This window comes from Amphiura filiformis, chromosome 6 (genome assembly GCF_039555335.1).
Source record: "Amphiura filiformis chromosome 6, Afil_fr2py, whole genome shotgun sequence".
NCBI lineage: Eukaryota > Metazoa > Echinodermata > Ophiuroidea > Amphilepidida > Amphiuridae > Amphiura > Amphiura filiformis.
The window spans coordinates 32,568,132-32,587,527 of NC_092633.1; the positions used below are offsets into that span (position 1 = coordinate 32,568,132).

Genomic DNA, 19,396 nt, shown 5'->3' on the forward strand with positions numbered 1-19,396 from the left:
GTCTTCAATTATAAAAGCATGTGACCCGATTGACAGCCTCGACCCCATCTTTTTTTGGAATCGAAAGAAAAGCTCAATTTTTTCTCAATGATATCCCAGAATTATAGGCCTGAGATACAATGTATAGGCATATTTCCTTTAGACGGTATGAATAAATAAAGGAGTGTTTATACCATACATATACTGTTTCATATGGGTCATTGTGAATTGCGATATACACGTTTTTAGGGAGGACCTCCCTGAAGCACGTATCTCAAACCTTGGAAGCAGATTATTTTGCTGATTGGCCTCAAAATAAGGTAGAGAACATAATCACCATTAAGCACTATATGAAAAGAATCGGATCGTTTCTGATTTAAAACGAAAATATACGACTGATGGTTCATGTTTTTTAAATACCAAATTGATTTTAACATTGCTATCTACTGAAGATAGCTTACTTCAGATTGATTTGAATGCTTCTGAAGATAGGCCTAAACTTAATGTTGTTTTTATGTTGCACAAGCACGCAGCACCCAGTGGCGGTGCCAAGGAGGGGTGGCATTCCCCAACTTGAGCTTTGTCATCCTCCGTGAAGAGCAAAAAAATGTGTAGGGCCTAGTCCCATTTTTCATGTATTTTTCATAATTCTTCCGCGCTTTTTTCTTTAATAATTCATTTTGACGCCCTTCTTCGTCCGCCCTCCCCGTGCTTTTACCCCGGGGGCTCATGCCCCCGAGGGCTTGGGTTATATAGAGTAGGGTAGGGTAGTTATTAGGGTAGGTGAAGGCTTTAGGGTTAAGCAAGGTACAGATGTGTTGGGTTTTCGGAATGACCCTTCGGAATATCTGAATACCTGTAATCAGGGGCGTAGCCAGCTTTCTTGGTCAGAGGGGGCAAAATAAACTTTCAGGGGCACAGACGAAAAAAAATTGCAGTTGCATCATACAATACATATATAGGCCCCTATACCGGTTTTGTTTTTAGAGAGACTGTACATGTCTCCGAGCTTCAGTAAAAAGGCTTTATTGAAACGCACAAAAATTTTGTGCTTTAAAGTATTTCCGCCCATGATCGGTATGAAAAGGAGCTAAAAGGGCTTTATTGTGACAATTTACGTGCACAGCTCGCAAAAAAAATTGAATTTTACACTATTTTGGCCCATGATCGGGGTGTATTTTGGTGGAAAAGGTGCTCCTTGCCCCCTGTTCTTTTCCTTTGCCTTCCATATTTGTGACACGATCTGGTCCATGGGGGCCAAAGGCGGCAAACATGAAATTGAGATAAAGGCAAACATATGGAGTAAAAAACAATAAAACACATAAGAAAATGTACATCACAATACCTCATAACTTTAGAACCAAGTATGCTAGACCTTTGGTGTTTTCGGTATATGATAGCATAATGTTACTACAAGGTAATAATTATAGTAACTAAATTTTCAAAATTGCCTCCTTTAGCCCCCATGGAGCAGATCGTGTCACATTTTCTCTTTCATTTTTTTGTCAGAGGGGCACTTACTGCCTGTAATCGTTTCAACAATAACGACGGCATTGCGTTGAAATCATTTCAGACATTCGTTATTTTGTCTCGCTGTGCAGTGTAATTTAATGTGGGTAATTCGTTTAGTTTTGTTTCAGATCGTATTATTTAGGACCGTATAATTTCTGTTTCATCCCGGGATTTCATCCATAAATTATTGTTGTAGCATGTATAAGATACTTTTCGTCGTATTTATAACAAGCCAGTTTTCAACATAGGCGTAAATCCCGGCTAAGGGGATGGTCCATACAATCATCCCCTAATGTTGACGCCTGTATGTGAGGGTTATGACCAAATTAATCTCATATTTGGCCATTTTAGCCCCAAAAGTGCCAATTTTGTCGTGTTTCGCGCCAATTCATTCCATTTTTGCACCATATTTCATCAGTTTAGCTTCAATATGGCAAATTTTAACAATAAACTTATAGGCCTACTGGATTCACAATACTTCCAAGATATTTTTCCAACCTCACACCCCCACACCATTTAAAGAAGAAATCTACGCCACTGGTTTCAATAAAAAAAAATGAATTGTCAAAATTAAGAATGGACTACACAATAATGGGTGACGTCATGAAGCAACCACATGATTCCGCGTTGCAAAATATTGACATAGATACGTATAAATGGGAATTCCAATGTAAATAATATACCGGTATAGGCCAAACGGAAATATTGTTATGTTGCTATGAATGTTGCTATGTTGCCATGAATTTTGCATTTAATTGTTTAAGTTATGAATTATGTCGTTCGTTAAATTGGACAAGAATGTTATTGATTTACTTGATTGATTGATTGATTGATTGATTGATTGATTGATTCACCGATAGATCGGTCGACTAATCTATTGATTGATTGGTGATTTATTTATTTATTTAAAAAAAATTTAATTAATTAATTAATTAATTTATTTATTTATTTATTTATTTATTTATTTATTTATTTATTTATTTATTTATTTATTTATTTATTTATTTATTTATTTATTTATTTATTTATTTATTTATTTATTTATTTATTTATTTATTTATTTTGATCGATTGACTAATTGATTTAAATCTGGGATGCAATTTGTTTAATAATCATACGATTTTGAGTGCTTTTCCGACTTCCTTCGATTGGTTGCTTTTTGTTGGTGTAATACTTGAGTATGTTTGTTTTGTATATTTTTGTGTATACAAGAGTAGGTCGCTGAAGGGCAACAAGTTATTTTTGTCTGCAGGCCGTATGGGAATTTTTGGATTCCCTATTATAGGCCTATATGATATCATGGGTTATTCCCGGGCTTATTTCAGACAACCAACAAATAACATGATTAAAGTAAAATACTGAAGCTTGTTTAATCGGTCCAATTTCATCTGTGATCTTTCATAAATTTGTAAGTATTTTTGTTTTCTAATGGTTTTCGCTTATATTTCGTTATGACAAAAATATCGCCAAGCACATCGAGCTGTATCACAAGCGTTCAACCTTTGAGCTCGTGTTATATAGGCCTACATAACGATCAAAGGTTTCACATTAGCTATAGATTTGTGGATGCCCCTGAGCTAAAATGAAGGCAACCAGAACCAAAATACGTGTAGGCCGGTATGTATGTGGGAGCGGGGGGGTACATGATGTGATGTATAAAATGAGCTTAAATACAGGGTGTCCCAGAATGATTTATACCGAGAAAGATGGATTAGGTATGAACGGCATTTCTATTGGTCATATTGTTTTGCATTTTAAGCTCTACATATATTTAGCTTTCTCAGATTTTTTAGAGAGTTAGAGAGGATTGCGTAAAAATGATGAATTCCAAGTTTTGACAAAGCAACCTATTTTGAAAATCTGTAAAATTACTAACCGTTGAACACAAAATAATGTTATGCAGTAGGCCTATATTGCTGTGTTCTGTTCTTACTTCTACTAATATAGTTGATATCTATCGTTTATTGTCTCGCCTGAATGTTCAGGGAGAGACTTTAATAGTAATCACTATGGTGGTGGTGTGTCGGGGGTGTGTGTGTGGGGGGTGGTGTTCGGAAAAAGCTTGTGAACGCGTTATCTTGAGAACCGTAAGTGCTATATGATGATGAAACTTTATAGGGGGTAGCATGACCAAAGGGTGTCGACCTCATGCGCGTATTTTTTTTGGGGGGGGGGGGGGTTTGGGGGGGCCCGTCCCCCGGGGTCAAAGTAGGGGCGGCAAAAACGAAGGGAGCGGCAAAAGGAATTATAAAAGAAAAAGGGCGCAAAAAATTGAAAAAGCATGAAAAATTTGGGAAAAAAGTTGCTTTTAGGGCGCTAACGACCGTGAAAAAAATTGGGTCAACCTTTTCGGGCTGTTAAGGAAGGGGCGGCAAAATTGTTTCTTCTTCAGCCCCCCGGGGTTGGAGCGGCCACGGTACGCCACTGGACCTGATTAGATTTTGAGCGCAAAATATGGTAATTAAGTACCTAATTTGCATAATTTATGCGTAATAAGCAAAATACCTTGTGAACAGATTATCTGGAGATCCGTATGGGGTACAGTGACGTAACTTGGTGGGGAGTAGCGTGGCCAGATGTTCTCGACCTGATTAGATTTTCAGCGCAAAATATGCTAATTAAGTACCTAATTTGCATAATTTATGCGTATTTGATGCGTATCAAGCAAAAAAACCTTGTGAACAGCTTATCTGGAGATCCGTATGGGGTACAGTGACGTAACTTGGTGGGGAGTAGCGTGGCCAGATGTTCTCGACCTGATTAGATTTTCAGCGCAAAATATGCTAATTAAGTACCTAATTTGCATAATTTATGCGTATTTGATGCGTATCAAGCAAAAAACCCTTGTGAACAGCTTATCTGGAGATCCGTATGGGGTACAGTGACTTAACTTGGTGGGGAGTAGCGTGGCCAGATGTTCTCGACCTGATTAGATTTTCAGCGCAAAATATGCTAATTAAGTACCTTTATGCGTATTTGATGCGTATCAAGCAAAAAACCCTTGTGAACAGCTTATCTGGAGATCCGTATGGGGTACAGTGACGTAACTTGGTGTGGAGTAGCGTGGCCAGATGTTCTCGACCTGATTAGATTTTCAGCGCAAAATATGCTAATTAAGTACCTTTATGCGTATATGCTAATTAAGTACCTAATTTGCATAATTTATGCGTATTTGATGCGTATCAAGCAAAAAAAACCTTGTGAACAGCTTATCTGGAGATCCGTATGGGGTACAGTGACGTAACTTGGTGTGGAGTAGCGTGGCCAGATGTTCTCGACCTGATTAGATTTTCAGCGCAAAATATGCTAATTAAGTACCTTTATGCGTATTTGATGCGTATCAAGCAAAAAACCCTTGTGAACAGATTATCTGGAGATCCGTATGGGGTACAGTGACGTAACTTGGTGGGGAGTTGCGTGGCCAGAGGTACTCGACCTGATTAGATTTTCATGAGGTCAAAGGTCACATACAAGGTCCAAAGGTCAACTGAGGTCACCAAGTCTTTTAATAATTAATTTTTAACTGTGCATCACATATCCAAATAACAGCTTGATCGGTCATGTAATTAAGGAAATATGACGACTTTAAGATAGTCGCTTTCCATGTAAAGTATAGCAAAGTAGCACTTTCAATGAGTGATAACTCGGAAAAGGAAGCATCTTTCTGTTTTGATTTATTTGATGAAATAGTTCTTTGGTATTGCCAAATTTGATTTTTCAGCGCAACATACTTTATCCAATTTCGTGAGGTCAAAGGTCACATACAAGGTCAAAGGTCAACTGAGGTCACCAAATCTTTTAATAATTAAGTTTCAACTGTGCATCACATATCCAAATAACAGCTTGATCGGTCATGTAATTAAGGAAATATGACGACTTTAAGATAGTATTCGCCACTTGCACAGTTCCGCCATTATGCACTATATGCGGGAGAGCCTCGAACTGGCAGCATACATGAAAGGAAGAATTACGTAACCTTACACAGAATGTTATATGACTGGTTCAATTCCCATTCATGTATGCTGCCAGTTCGAGGCTCTCCCGCACATAGTGCATAATGGCGGAACCGTGCAAGTGGCGAATAGCAAAGTAGCACTTTCAATGAGTGATAACTCGTAAAGGAAGCATCTTTCTGTTTTGATTTATTACTTTGATGAAATAGTTCTTTGGTTTTGCCAAATTTTTGGAAGGTCATTACGGGGTCATCCGAGGTCACTCAGGGGTCATCTGAGGTCAAGTTATTAAAAACTGTCGTATGGGCATGAAACTTGATGGGTACAGTCAACATTTCAAGGCAAATTTTGGAAGTTCATTTTGGGGTCACCAGGGGTCATCTGAGGTCAAATTAGTAAAAACTGTCGTATGGGCATGAAACTTGGTGGGTACAGTCATCATTTAAAGCCAAATTTTTGGAAGGTCATTTTGGGGTTAACAGGGGTCATCTGAGGTCAAATTAGTAAAAACTCGGATGGGCATGAAACTTGGTGGGTAACAGTCAACATTTCAAGCCAAATTTTTGGAAGGTCATTTCGGGGTCATCTGAGGTCAAATTAGTAAAAAGCGTTGGATGGGCATGAAACTTGGTGGGTACAGTCAACATTTAAAGCCAAATTTTTGGAAGGTCATTTCGGGGTCACCAGGGGTCATCTGAGGTCAAATTAGTAAGAACTGTCGTATGGTCATGCAACGTGGTGGGTACAGTCAACATTTAAAACCAAATATTTGGAAGGTAATTTCGGAGTCACCAGGGGTCATCTGAGGACAAATTAGTAAAAACTGTCGTATGGGCATGAAACTTGATGGGTACAGTCAACATTTAAAGCCACATTTTTGGAAAATAATACGCTAATGGGGCAGGTCCTCCCTCCAGTTTGGGGTAAGTCCGCCCGGGGAAGATATAGGGCGAACATGCCCCATCCTCAAAAGGGCGAACGTGCCCTTGTGCACATTTTTGTATTTTCTTCAGGGTATGCAAAATACAAATCGAATAAGGAGTTTATAACTGCATTAAATCTTTAACAAATCCCATATGTTCCAAATACAGGTTTCCATTAAAACCATCTGTATTTATGTATCAATGATAATACAAAATTATTAATGCAAGAAAAAATTACGTTTTGGTGTAATCTTTTTGTTTTGGCTGCAGTTCGATGAACACGTCCCTCTATGTCGCGTAGCTAATATGAGAAGTTTATAATGACCTATGTCACCTAATTTTGCCATCACCAAAGTCCCCGATAGCCGTAGTGCTGAGAAACAAGGGGTGGGCGAACCTGCCCCTAGGGCGAACACTCCCCGCTCTCCCCTAAGCATCATACCAATGTGCCAATGTGATATCTACTGCTGATAGCATCATATCAATGTGCTATCTACTGTTGATAGCATCATATCAATATGCTATCTACTGTTGATAGCATCATATCAATGTGCTATCTACTCCTGATATCATCATATCAATGTGCTATCTACTGTTGATAGCATCATATCAATGTGCTATCTACTGTTGATAGTACCTTATTAATATGCATTCTACTGGTGATAGCATCATATCAATGTGCGTTCTACTGTTGAGAGCATCATCAATGTGCTATCTATAGGCCTACTGATGATAGTACCTTATTAATATGCTGTCTACTGGTGATAGCATCATACCAATGTGCCAATGTGCTATCTACTGCTGATAGCATCATATCAATGTGCTATCTACTGTTGATAGTAGGCCTATATTCTCAATGTGATATCTACTGTTGATAGCATCATATCAATGTGCTATCTACTACTGATAGTATCATTTCAATGGGCTATCTACTGCTGATAACATCAATGTGTTATATACCACTGATAGCATCATATCAATGTGCTATCTACTGTCGATATAGTATCTTCTCAATGTGCTATCTACTGCTGATAGCATCATATCAATGTGCGTTCTACTGTTGAGAGCATCATATCAATGTGCTATCTACTGCTGATAGCATCATCCATACGATATCTACTGTTGATAGCATCATCAATGTGCTATCTATTGTTGATAGCATCTTCTCGATATGCTATCAACTGTTGAGCATCACATCAATGTCCGTTCTACTGTTGATAACATTATATCAATGTAATGTGCTATCTAGTGCTGCATAGCATCATTTCAATGTGCTATCTACTGCTGATAACATCATAGCAATGTGCTATATACCGCCGATAACATCATATCAAAGTGCTCTCTACTGTTGATAGCATATTATCAATGTGCTATCTACTGCTGATAGCATCATATCAATGTGCTATCTACTGTTGATAGTAGGCCTATATTCTCAATGTGATATCTACTGTTGATAGCATCATATCAATGTGCTATCTACTGCTGATAGCATCATTTCAAGGCGCTATCTACTGCTGATAACATCATATCAATGTGTTATATGCCACTGATAGCATCATATCAATGTGCTATCTACTGCTGATAGCATCATCAATACATTCATTCATTCATTCATTCATATTCATTCATATTTTATTCATCAAACAATATGGTATCTACTGTTGATAGCATCATCAATGTGCTATCTATTGTTGATAGCATCTTCTCGATATGCTATCTACTGTTGAGCATCACATCAATATGATATCTACTGTTGATAACATTATATCAATATGATATCTACTGCTGATAGCATCATTTCAATGTGCTATCTACTGTTGATAGCATCATATCAATGTGCTATCTACTGTTGTTAACATCATTTCAATGTGCTATCTACTGCTGATAGCATCATATCAATATGATATCTACTGCTGATAGCATCATAATATATATACCAATGTGCTATCTACTGCTGATAGCATCATATCAATGTAGTATATACCACTTAGCGTCATATCAATGTGTTACATCCGATAGCATTATATACACTTTTCAAACAAATTAAAGAATCGAACTATTTATTATCATTTTTCATTTTGTACTGTTCAGCAACAGAAAATGTTTGCACTACCAAGCACTGAAGTAATTTTTTTGTGTTTGTGGGGATATCAATTGCTAATAGCATCAAATCAATGTGCTATCTAGTATCTTCTGGTAGCATGACATGCAGTGGTAGCATGATCAAATTATGTGATGTACAGACTGTTATTTTAGCAGCCTTAATATGTTTTTAGTTTGTTTTTTTAAATAAGAAAGGTTCTGCAAAACGCGGGATTCTGTGTTTTAGTCCACTTTTTAGGCTATACGTGGCAAAACAGATTTCTATAAAGAGCCATATGCGCGAATTTGACAGAAAACCCTTTAAGGGGTACTACACCCCTGTGGTAAATTTGTGACTATTTTTGCATTTTTCTCAAAAAATAATAACACACTGGTAACAAAAGTTATGTAGATTATTGGGGCAAGGATCCCAATTACTACACTGAATTTTCAGTGACTCAAGGCAAGCGGTTCAGTATAAAAATTATATGATCGGAAATGAGGTACATCCTAGCGGTACCTAATTTCTTATCATTAATAACGAACCGCTTGTCTTGAGTCACTGAAATTTCAGTGTAGTAATTGGGATTCCTTGCCCCAATAATCTACATAACTTTTGTTACCACTGTGTTATTAGTTTTTGAGAAAAATACAAAAATAGACACAAATTTATCGAGGGGTGTAGTACCCCCTTAACTTTTTGAACCGTTTATCGATATGTTTGCACTTCTTAGCCACTGATGAACTATTAATGCCAACCTTTGCTTGGCGTACACACTAGGAAAGCGCCGCGGCCGCACGACTGTTGAATTTGCCGGATTTTTAATGATCAAATTAATAACCTATTATTCCTCCATGCAGACTTTGAGGTACGAAGTATGGCAGCTGGGCAATGGGACTCCTATATCAAATCTAACATAAGCAAGGTATAAAATTCATAATTTCGATTCGATTACTTTAAATGCGATTAAATGCAAATCCGGGATGCAAATTATCTTTAAAAATAGATCAATCAATCAATCAATATATCAATCAATATATCAAATAATCAATCAACCTTATCAATTAATTACAGTATCGTCATAAAGATACGACGCAAAAAGATGTGTCGTTGGTGTTCAAAATGTTCAGAGATTTGCGACCGAAAATGGATTCATACAGTGAGTAACTATACTATACGATAAGACAGGCCTATATTTAGCCATGGGAATGTCGGTGTTATATCTGAAAATTGATTTTCAAAATTTCTCTATTTTAAAAAAATAATCATAAAATTTACGTCACAACTATACTGCTTGCAATCTCACACTCATAATTTTTCAACGTAACTACTTTTTTTTTCAACCTCACAATCACCATGATCACATCATCCCTTTAACAAATCTCAAAGTCACAACGATTATTTTCAATTATATTAATTTTTCAGCTTTCAACGACGGTTCACGACGAGAACTTTTGTGCATCGAAGGAACAATACCTGTGTATTATAAAGGTAATTAGAAGTATACTATTTGGTCACTATAATATAGTTATTTACATTTAAACTTAGGGATAACTCTTTAATCTTCAACATCGAATAAAACAAAAAAAATAATAATAAATAATATCGATGATATTAAAATAAAGTCAAAAAGATATTAAGACCCGACCCCTAAAATTGTCAAAAACGGCAAATTATTTGTTTGAACTAATTTTAATTTAGCTTATGGTAACTTTGGGTGGATCAGGGCCAGGACGCTGAGAAATTACGTGTTTCCTCGCGTATCGTGCGTACGTTCTCGTGCATGAGTAGGCCTATACGTTCGTGTCGCTGAATTTTTCATTTGTCTAAAGTTTAACTCTGTGTTCTACTTTCACCCTAGGTAATACGTATAACATCCCAGTTGTTATTTGGCTGATGGACACACATCCTGATAATCCACCGCTATGTTTTGTCAAACCTACCCCGGATATGCTGATCAAACCGAGCAAATATGTCGACGCGAATGGAAGAATTTATCTACCGTATTTGAAAGATTGGCAATACGTGAGTGGCTTGTCAACTTGGTAATGACGTAATTAAATACCGTCGCAGCCAGCCTGACACACCCCTATACTCAAACCCCATATTCCCACCCTACACCCTCGGGATAGAACACCACATCACCCCCACACATACATTTAAGGTTGAGGCCCTGTAATATCAGGCTTAAATCAGACTATGAGACATCCCCATGCAGGATATGGAGGTTCTCCTATATACAAGGTGTCCCAAAAAAAGAGGCCCCTCATTGCGCCCTCTTTTTCTCCTATTTCTGAAAAGTTGATCAAATATATTTTGGTATGTAAAGAAACCTTGAGTCGTTAGCTTAGATAAACCAAAACAATTATATCAATCGGCTCTCAACTTTTGAAGATATGCTCTTTTAAAGAAATGTACCCGTTTTTCACTCTGTCCACGGAGAAGGTTTCGCTACTTCAAAGATTGAAAAGGAGTACACATACCATGCATGATTATCAAACATTCCTCAATGATAACTTAATGAAATAACTTTATTTATGGAATGGGCTTTACCGGTAGGTTTATGGGCAATGGATTTTGTTAATAGTGTCATTAATTTGTGGGTAAAATGGATGCCGAATGGGACTTATTTTGCTTTACTTGCAATTACTTATTTTTTCTTGGTTATTTATGCCTTTTTGGGTTTTTTTTACAACATAAGTCATTTCTCTTTTTAGGATAAAAGGTAGCCATAAAAGGCTGTTTGGTTTGTCTTTAGTTCTTCTGAAGTGAGTTTACTGTGCTGCTCTGCCCTCTACCTGGTTGCCTCCTTGGCGAATACAGGTTTCAGCCCTGGTCCTCATAATTGCATCAATTGCCGGATACTTGCGAATGCATTCAGTAGTACGTTTGCGAAGATCTTGGATATTGCCACAAAGGAAAAAAATCAAGTGATGTGAGGTCTGGTGATCGTGCAGGCCACTCCACCGCATGAGCCATCCCAACCACTCTGTTTGCTATCAGTGTACAGAGTGACAAACGGGTACTTTTATTCAAAAGAGCATATCTTCAAAAGTTGTGAGCCGATTGAAATAATTGTTTTGGTTTATTAAAGCTAACGATTGAAGGTTTCTTTACATACCAAAATATATTTAATCAACTTTTCAGAAATAGAAGAAAAAGAGGGCGCAATGAGGGGCCTTTTTTTTTTTGGGACACCCTGTAGTACAGGGCCCTATTGGGTGATTTTTGAGTTAGCATCTAGTTTTTCTACATTAGTGGAACCAATGTTGGGATCTTAATTACACCTTAAAGGATAAAACTAGAATTGGTTCAATTTTTTTCTATGCCCCCTATACTTCCCACGAGGGGTCGAAGGTCATAATGGTGCCAAAAGTTAATATCTGTTCTATCATGCTGTAATATATCTCAAATTGTTCCTCTAATTGCTACTATGCTAGGGATTAAAAAAAAGTCATTTGTCATATTGCACTAGGTGGTTAGTTGAGGTCAAATGTCAACAATCTCATGCACAGAAGCCAAATTTTCAAAATGCACCGATTCAATCGAAATGTGTCTTAAATTACTCCTCTCGGCAAACCAAATAGGAAAATAATTTATTTGAGAAATGTATATCCTCAGAATCGGAAGAAATTATGGGTCAAATGTTATGCTTGTACATGCATATTTCTATTATAGACTTTGGCTGCATGAACTCAAGGGGGACACGACAATACAAAAATGCACTTAAATTGTGAATTAAGTACCGGTAGGCCCTATATGTTAGAGATTTCTTATGTTAAGGGGAGTAATTTGAGACCAGTTTCGATAAAATCGGACCATTTTTTTTTACCTCTGTGTATGACATTTTTGACATTTGACTTATTCGACCTTATAACTCCTGAACTAAGCACCGTAGAAAAATATGAAAATTGACTTTTTTTATTCCATGTGATAAGAGGAACAATTTGAGATACATGACAACGTGATGGGACTATTTTGAAGTTTTGCCCACAACGTGACCTTCGACCCCTCGTGGGAACCACAGGGGACATAGAAAAAGATGGAACCAATCAAATTGTTATCATTTCAGATTTAAAGATGCCAAAAAACATTGGTTCCACTAATGTAGGAATATGAAATCCCAAACCCATAGTGTTCTGTACTACCACATGTACGGTGCATAATGTGCACTTTCCTGTTACCGGGTACTCAAGCAAAATAATTACAACAGCTTTATTATGGAATGAGCGTTTTGAGCATTTCGACAGTATTTTTTGTGGGACATGAGAGCACATCAGACATATCGAATAGCATTCTGAATACGAAGAATGTCTTTCTGATATCAAATAATTTTCATTTTTTGAAATTCACGATATAATACAAATTTTACGACAAATTATTAAAATTTGATATTTTTCACATATTTAATATATAACAGTCCTCGAAGTAAATTTTATAAATCTAATGACATATTCTTAAAGTGTATGTAGCTGGGAGGAAAAGCCGACGATCAATTGAAAATTTTGACCTTTCATATTGAAGATATGGATTTTTTCCCCAAAAGACCTACTTTTTGGGGTGTTTTGGGAAAAAATCCATATCTTCAATACGAAAGGTTAAAATTTTCAATTGATCGTCGACTTTTCATCCCACCTACATACACCTTAAGTATAAATCATCAGATTTATAAAGTTTACTTCAAGTAGGGCAGGCCTACTGTTAAATATCAAAGATGTCAATTTTTAATGATTTGCCATAAAATGTGTATTACATTGCGAATTTCAAAAAATCAAAATTATTTGATATCAGAAGGACATTCTTCGTATTCAGAATGCAATTCGATATGTCTGATGTGTTCTAATGTCCCACAATAAATACTGTTCAAAGGTGCATACCCCACCCCTTATGCCGATTGAAGATTAGATAATTATAGGTATTGCCTCACTCATTTCATAAATTGGAAACCAGGGCTCAACTTCCTCATGCACTGCCCTACATTGTATAGGGCCTACCAGTTGAGTTGCCATGGTTTACGAATGGTCTTCACGCGTGTGTTCAATCTTATATTATTTCCGAAGAATTACAAAACGTGAGCCCTGTTTCAAACACATTATTAATATATTTCATCTCGTTTGACTATTTTTTCAATATTTTTTGTATGAACTTGAAGCCTTCTTCAGATTTGATAGGCTTAATACAAGTCATGAGTGCTGTGTTCGGAGAAAACTCACCATTATTTGCAAGAGGTTCACAGCCACGGCCTTCGCCAATGCCAGGAAAAAACATGCCAATGCCGCAACCTACGCCAGGGTTTTCCGAATTACCATTAGCCCAACAAGGTAAAACTCTCATTTGTTTATGAAATTCACACAGTGGCATAGCTATAGGGATTGTGACGTCCAGGGCTAAAGATACATAATGGCGCTTGATAATAATACTTCACAAATTGCGAGGTTGAGATAACCAAGCCATCTAACAGAACAACATAAAGATATTTGACAACGTTTTGCTATTTTGTTCCCAGCTTTATTGCGCATTCATTTAACTCGGTATACTTGTGCAGACATTTTTTCAACTTTCCTGACTTGTGCAATCATCAATCATAGGCTAAGAGCTAGCTATAGTGACAATTATATCAACATGATCAATAGCATTTTATTTCTGCTACAGATAATGGTAGTTTGAATGAAACTGCACTTTTGCAAACCGAGGTTACAGATCTTCGTAGTCGCTTACGAGCCATGGAGCTCAAATTTGAGGATCCAACTGAATGTGGAGCCGACAATGGATCAGACGGAGATGTCTGTCAAATCTGCCACAATCCAAATCAAGTGAAGTTCCAATGTGGACATGGAGCATGTAAACGATGTGGAGAACTACTGAAAAAATGTCCTATGTGTAAAACACCGATTATGCAGGTAACTTTGATGAAGGTATTATAACGATAGAACATTAACGTTTTACGTATATTTTATTAATGTGTCGCGTTTCCTTAAAGACATAATCAGTGATTTGCTCATCCAGATCGAGGATCGTAAAAATCATCAAAATCCAGATTTTGGCACCTCTGTTAGTGTCATAAATGTGCAAACATGCTAGTGGTTAAGCTGAAAGCCGTGCATGAAAGACAAAATTACACGACTATGTAACTTAGGCCTAGACAAATAAGCAACCAGTATTTGAATGAGGTTTCAACTTTGTCAACACTGCTGTTTTCCTCGATTTTTGCCAAATTTTTCATTTCAAAAATAGCTAATGACACTATTAATGATTTATCCTTCACTTTTAGGCGATTTATGCAAAAACGTTTGTATTTTTTAACACTTTTGCTGTGATCAAAAAGTTCAAACAACCATAATCTTTATACATGTACTTAAAAATTATTTTTATCATATATTTATATTCTTTAAAAAGAAATCTGATGTTACTCATTGTAATTCATCCTTTTGCCGGTACATCCCTTTTAAAGGGATTTTTATTAATTCAAGATTGTGAGACAATAATAATGGAGAATCATAATCGTTATTTTCCTTCTTCAGATTTTCTGTTATTACAAAGAATTTTAAATGTAACCTAGGGTAGGCTACTGAGCTATAGCAAAGTGGCATATCAATCAGGCCCACTGAAACTGATCATAATATAATATTAATCATCATGTTTTGATAAAGTTGTCTTCGTTGAACGCTGCACCAAAATCTCCAGACGGACCGAATACCCTGCGAAAGGTTGAAAACTCTGATGCCATTTATGACGCAATGAGCAATGAGGATAAGGATTTCGTGATGAAGATCGTTGCTCTTGGTTTTTCTAAATCTCAAACAGCAAGGACGGTAAAAAGACATGGAAGAAACGTTAGATTGGTGAGTTTTTGGTCGGTCATGATTTTGAGCTTTTCTGATTCGGATTCGCGTTTATGATGATTCGATCTAAATAAATAACTATTTGCCTTAATTTCAATTGAAATTAAAACAAAATCTTGTTTGCTGCACCACTGTAATATTAAATTATGACGCCCATCTTAATTAGTAGGTTGGGAACGCCGAGCTTGACTGAGGGAGCACCGACCGGCCGTTTTGTGGCAATTTTCAATGGACATTTTCACTCGTCCACTTCGATTCTAGGCATGTGCCCTTCCCCATACCCCTAAACTGTTAGAACACAGGGTAAAAAAAACCCGGTTGGGTAATAATTTTACCCAACATTGGGTAAATTTTGGTTAAATTTTACCCAACATGGGGTTATTTTCAGTTGGTAAATTAGTGAAAATAACCGAAGGTGGGTAAAATTTATCCAATGATTGGTAAAAATTTCACCCAACCGGTTTTTACGCAGTATTCTAAGAGTGTATGACGCGTTGTCACTGGCCAAATAGAAGGTTAACAGGTATAACAAGATTTCATAGTTATAGTTCAATGAATCAGTACTCACTGTGGATGTTTCAAAGTCTTGCAGACTCCTTTTTCAACATTGTTGATGTTGTGACGATCTTCTGCATGTTTACAGCAAAGATCGTCACAACATCAACAGTGTTGAAAAAGGAGTCTGTAAGACTTCGAAACGTCCACAGTGAGTAGGCCTACTGTTTCATTGGACTAGAACTATGAAATATCGTTATAATTTTCAATAACAGTCCTGATGAACATGTTCAAGAAAGTTGACAGATATTAGAGATTTTTTTGAAAAGATTCATCAGGAATACAATATTCAGATTACAAAGTTTTTCATAGTATAATTCCAAGAAAAAAAACTCACTTTTTTTCCATACAGTTTCGACAATCCACTCTGTTGCCTTTCTCAATGGTGTCTGAGATATTAGAGATGTTTTATTATTAGAGATAGTTAGAATGTCCTAACGGACGTATATGATGAGACAAAGACCCTGGAAAGGGAAGCACAGTTCCAGGGGAAAATTGCAGCATTAATATTTCAACGTGGTTGCCATTCTATCATTCTACTTTGAATAATAGGTTTTGATATATAGGCTTATGCCTACTTTATAACTTCCTGAATAAAGAACTTAAATTTAACATTTTAGAAAAGAGAAAATTTATTGTTTCCACTGGTCTTGTCGCAAAACTACGATGTTCATCCCGATTTCTTCTACTCGTATATGCACAGGTAGTTGAGTTCTTGTCTGCACTAGACGCCATATGCAGCGAAGGTTTCTCCGAGGACAGGGCTGAAGAAGCACTCCAACTACATGACAACGACCAAAAAAGTGTAAGGGTATTATTTTGTCTATCAATATTCTTTTAAGTTCCTACATTTTTAAACCATAAAAATGTTGTTAAAAATCACGGAATGTATTTATTACATGCTTATTATTTTCATGAACATTATATTTTGTTCTTATTGTCCAGTACATGCAAAGATGACACATGTCGTATGAACTTAAAGCCATAATGTACGACCTTTATAAAAATTAAATTTCGTTAATTGTATTTCAAATCTGATGTTACAAAGTTTACACGATGTTCCTTTGTTCCAACTTACCCCTAATTGTAATCACGCAAATTCGTTGTGTTTGTAGGGAAAACAGTGATTTTGTATAGTATTACGATAATAATTCCAACTGTAGAGCTCCATATTAAATGGTTATGTCAAGATTGTGTTATTTCTTTCATTTGACCCCATTACTTCGACTTAACCGTAGACGAGGTATTGTTGGTCGAAGCAACCTAAAAATCGATTTTCATTATCTAGATCAATATATTATTGAAAATTATCACCTTGATGTTTTGCAAAAGTTCATTCTACAAATCGTATACTCTGCAAACTTGCTTAATTTATTGCTGTTAATTAGTTATGTACGTTTTACTAAAGTGTTGTTGTTTCAGCCCTCTTCACAACGTAACTCAAGAACCGCAGCACCTATAAAATTATCTGTGATATTATAATTCTTCTACACGCTCGCTATGAATTGAGCAATGCAATTTTTGCCAAAGCTCACTACCATTCGTAAGATGCTGTGAACTACCAAATCACAACAGTTTAAAATAATTAATAACCTTAAAATGGATAGAAAACCTTCCTGACAGTTATTAAGTTGTTTGTTATTATTTAAACATTTTGTGAATAAATAACAACATTAAAATTATTTGACCGAAGTCGACTTAGGCAATTATCGTAGCAGGCTGACGTTATTTCCCTTGTTGGACTTCTCCCACACAAAGTTCGTAAAAAAACATTGTGATTATTCTACACTTTATCTTTTCTATGACTACAGGCCCACGATTTCCTGAAACTATGGAGTCATTTTGAACAATTTGGCTTCAAAGAAAACGACATCAAAAGAGAACTGATCGTACACGGTAACGCTGAAGAGAAAGTCTTGGCTGCTCTAACAAAGGGAAAGTGAATGATTGGGTTTCATTATCTGGAAATAGGCTGTAGGAAATACATTGTGGTATAAACTCTGAACGCCAGCCCTGGACGCTTTCTTGATATCAGGACCATGAGCAGTATCATCGTTGCATCCAGCTTGATTTGCTTTATGTATTTTTTGTGTATAATCCGTTTTATACTATATACTTACATATATACTGTACAAAACATTTTGAAATCATGGTATGATCCTAGAGATATCGAAATTGTACACGTAAATAATTGTTCCTCATCATGTTGAAGATGTACTGATTAGGTCATGCAAACTTGATCAGATTCTTAAAATGTACGATTTTGATGATTTTGGTGGATCCACAAGGGGTGAAGCCTTATTGGATCCTTCTTGGGTGAAACCGGTGTGGATCCTTTGGGGTGAAGCCCTGATGGATCCTTCAGGGTGACACCCTTTTGGATCATTCGGGGATGAAGCCCTGGTGGATACTTCGGGTGAAAACCTGCTGGATCCTTCAAGGGTGAAGCTCAGGTGGATCCCTGGTGAAGCCCTGGTGTATCCTTCAGGGGCGAAGCCCTGGTGAATCCTTTGGATCCTGCAGGAATGAAGCACTTGTGGATCCGTCGGGGATGAAGCCCTGGTGTATCCTTCAGGAATATAAGGTGGATCCTTGGGGGATGAAGCCCTGATTAATCCTTCAAGCTAAAGCCCTGGTAGATCCTCTAGGAGGTGAAGCCTTTTTGGATCCTTCTCGGGTGAAGTCGGCGTGGATCCTTCAGGGTGAAGGGTGAAGCCCTTGAGGATCCTTCAGGAGTGATGCCTTGTTGGATCCTTTGCAGATAAAGCCCTGATTGATCCTTCGGGGTGAAGCCTTGTTGTATCCTTTGGGTGTGAAAGCCTGGTGAATCCTTCGGGGTGAAGCCCTGCTGTAATCATCGGGGTGAAGCCCTGATAGATCCTGAAGGATGCGCTAGTGGATAAAGACCTGCTATATTATTTAGGGGTGAAGCCCTGGTGGATCCTTTGGGGTGAAGCCCTGCTGTAATCTTCGAAGTGAAGCCCTGGTGAATTCTCAAGGGGTAATGCGCTAGCGGATCCTTTGGGGTGAAGCCCTGCTAGATCATTCAGGGCTGAAGCCCTGGACCCAGGTGGATCCTTCAGGGTGACGCCCTGTTGTAATATTTGGGGTGAAGCCCTGGTGGCTCTTCAAGGGGTGATGCGCTAGTGAATCTAGCTGGATCCTCTAGTGGATCCTTTGGGGTGAAGCCCTGCTAGATTTTTCAGGGTGAAGCCCTGCTGGATCCTTCGGACGTGAAGCTCTGGTGGATCTTTTATGGATGAAGATCATTTATTATTAAGTTATTATTGTGTCGACATACCGTTGCGTCGAGATAAAGCAAATTAGTTACTTTTTAGTCATTTTATAGTTTGATGTCATCTCTTTGACACCCGCTTGACGCCTGTTAATTTTTAGACGTATAAATACCCAAAAACTGAATCAACACAAGACCAAGTTTACGTCATACTTTGAACCCGGCGGAAATGGGCTAATGTTGGTCAGTTGTCATGGTTACATGTCCCTTCGTCTTGTTCTTGGAGCAAATCGCAGTTGCAATTTGACTTTATG

At 37.3% G+C, this 19,396-nt stretch overlaps 1 protein-coding gene across 1 annotated transcript; it reads left to right on the forward strand.

Annotated features, from left to right (window-relative positions):
* The first annotated feature begins 2,764 nt into the window (after positions 1–2,764).
* LOC140155292 (uncharacterized) lies at positions 2,765–18,905 on the forward strand. Its single transcript, XM_072178068.1, has 10 exons — positions 2,765–2,899; positions 9,311–9,375; positions 9,525–9,609; positions 9,876–9,941; positions 10,312–10,475; positions 13,603–13,771; positions 14,103–14,350; positions 15,101–15,292; positions 16,551–16,652; positions 17,659–18,905. Exons 2-10 carry the CDS (start codon positions 9,328–9,330, stop codon positions 17,788–17,790), a joined length of 1,206 nt encoding a protein of 401 aa, XP_072034169.1. The 5' UTR covers positions 2,765–2,899; positions 9,311–9,327; the 3' UTR covers positions 17,791–18,905.
* Positions 18,906–19,396: the final 491 nt, after the last annotated feature.

What these genes read in the sequence shown, in the direction of transcription:
- LOC140155292 (XM_072178068.1), top strand. Translation starts at nt 9,328, where the DNA reads ATGGCAGCTGGGCAATGGGACTCCTATATCAAATCTAACATAAGCAAG. An exon ending in TCAAATCTAACATAAGCAAG is followed by an intron (nt 9,376 to 9,524) that starts GTATAAAATTCA and finishes AATTAATTACAG; the next exon opens with TATCGTCATAAAGATACGAC. An exon ending in ATTACCATTAGCCCAACAAG is followed by an intron (nt 13,772 to 14,102) that starts GTAAAACTCTCA and finishes TTTCTGCTACAG; the next exon opens with ATAATGGTAGTTTGAATGAA.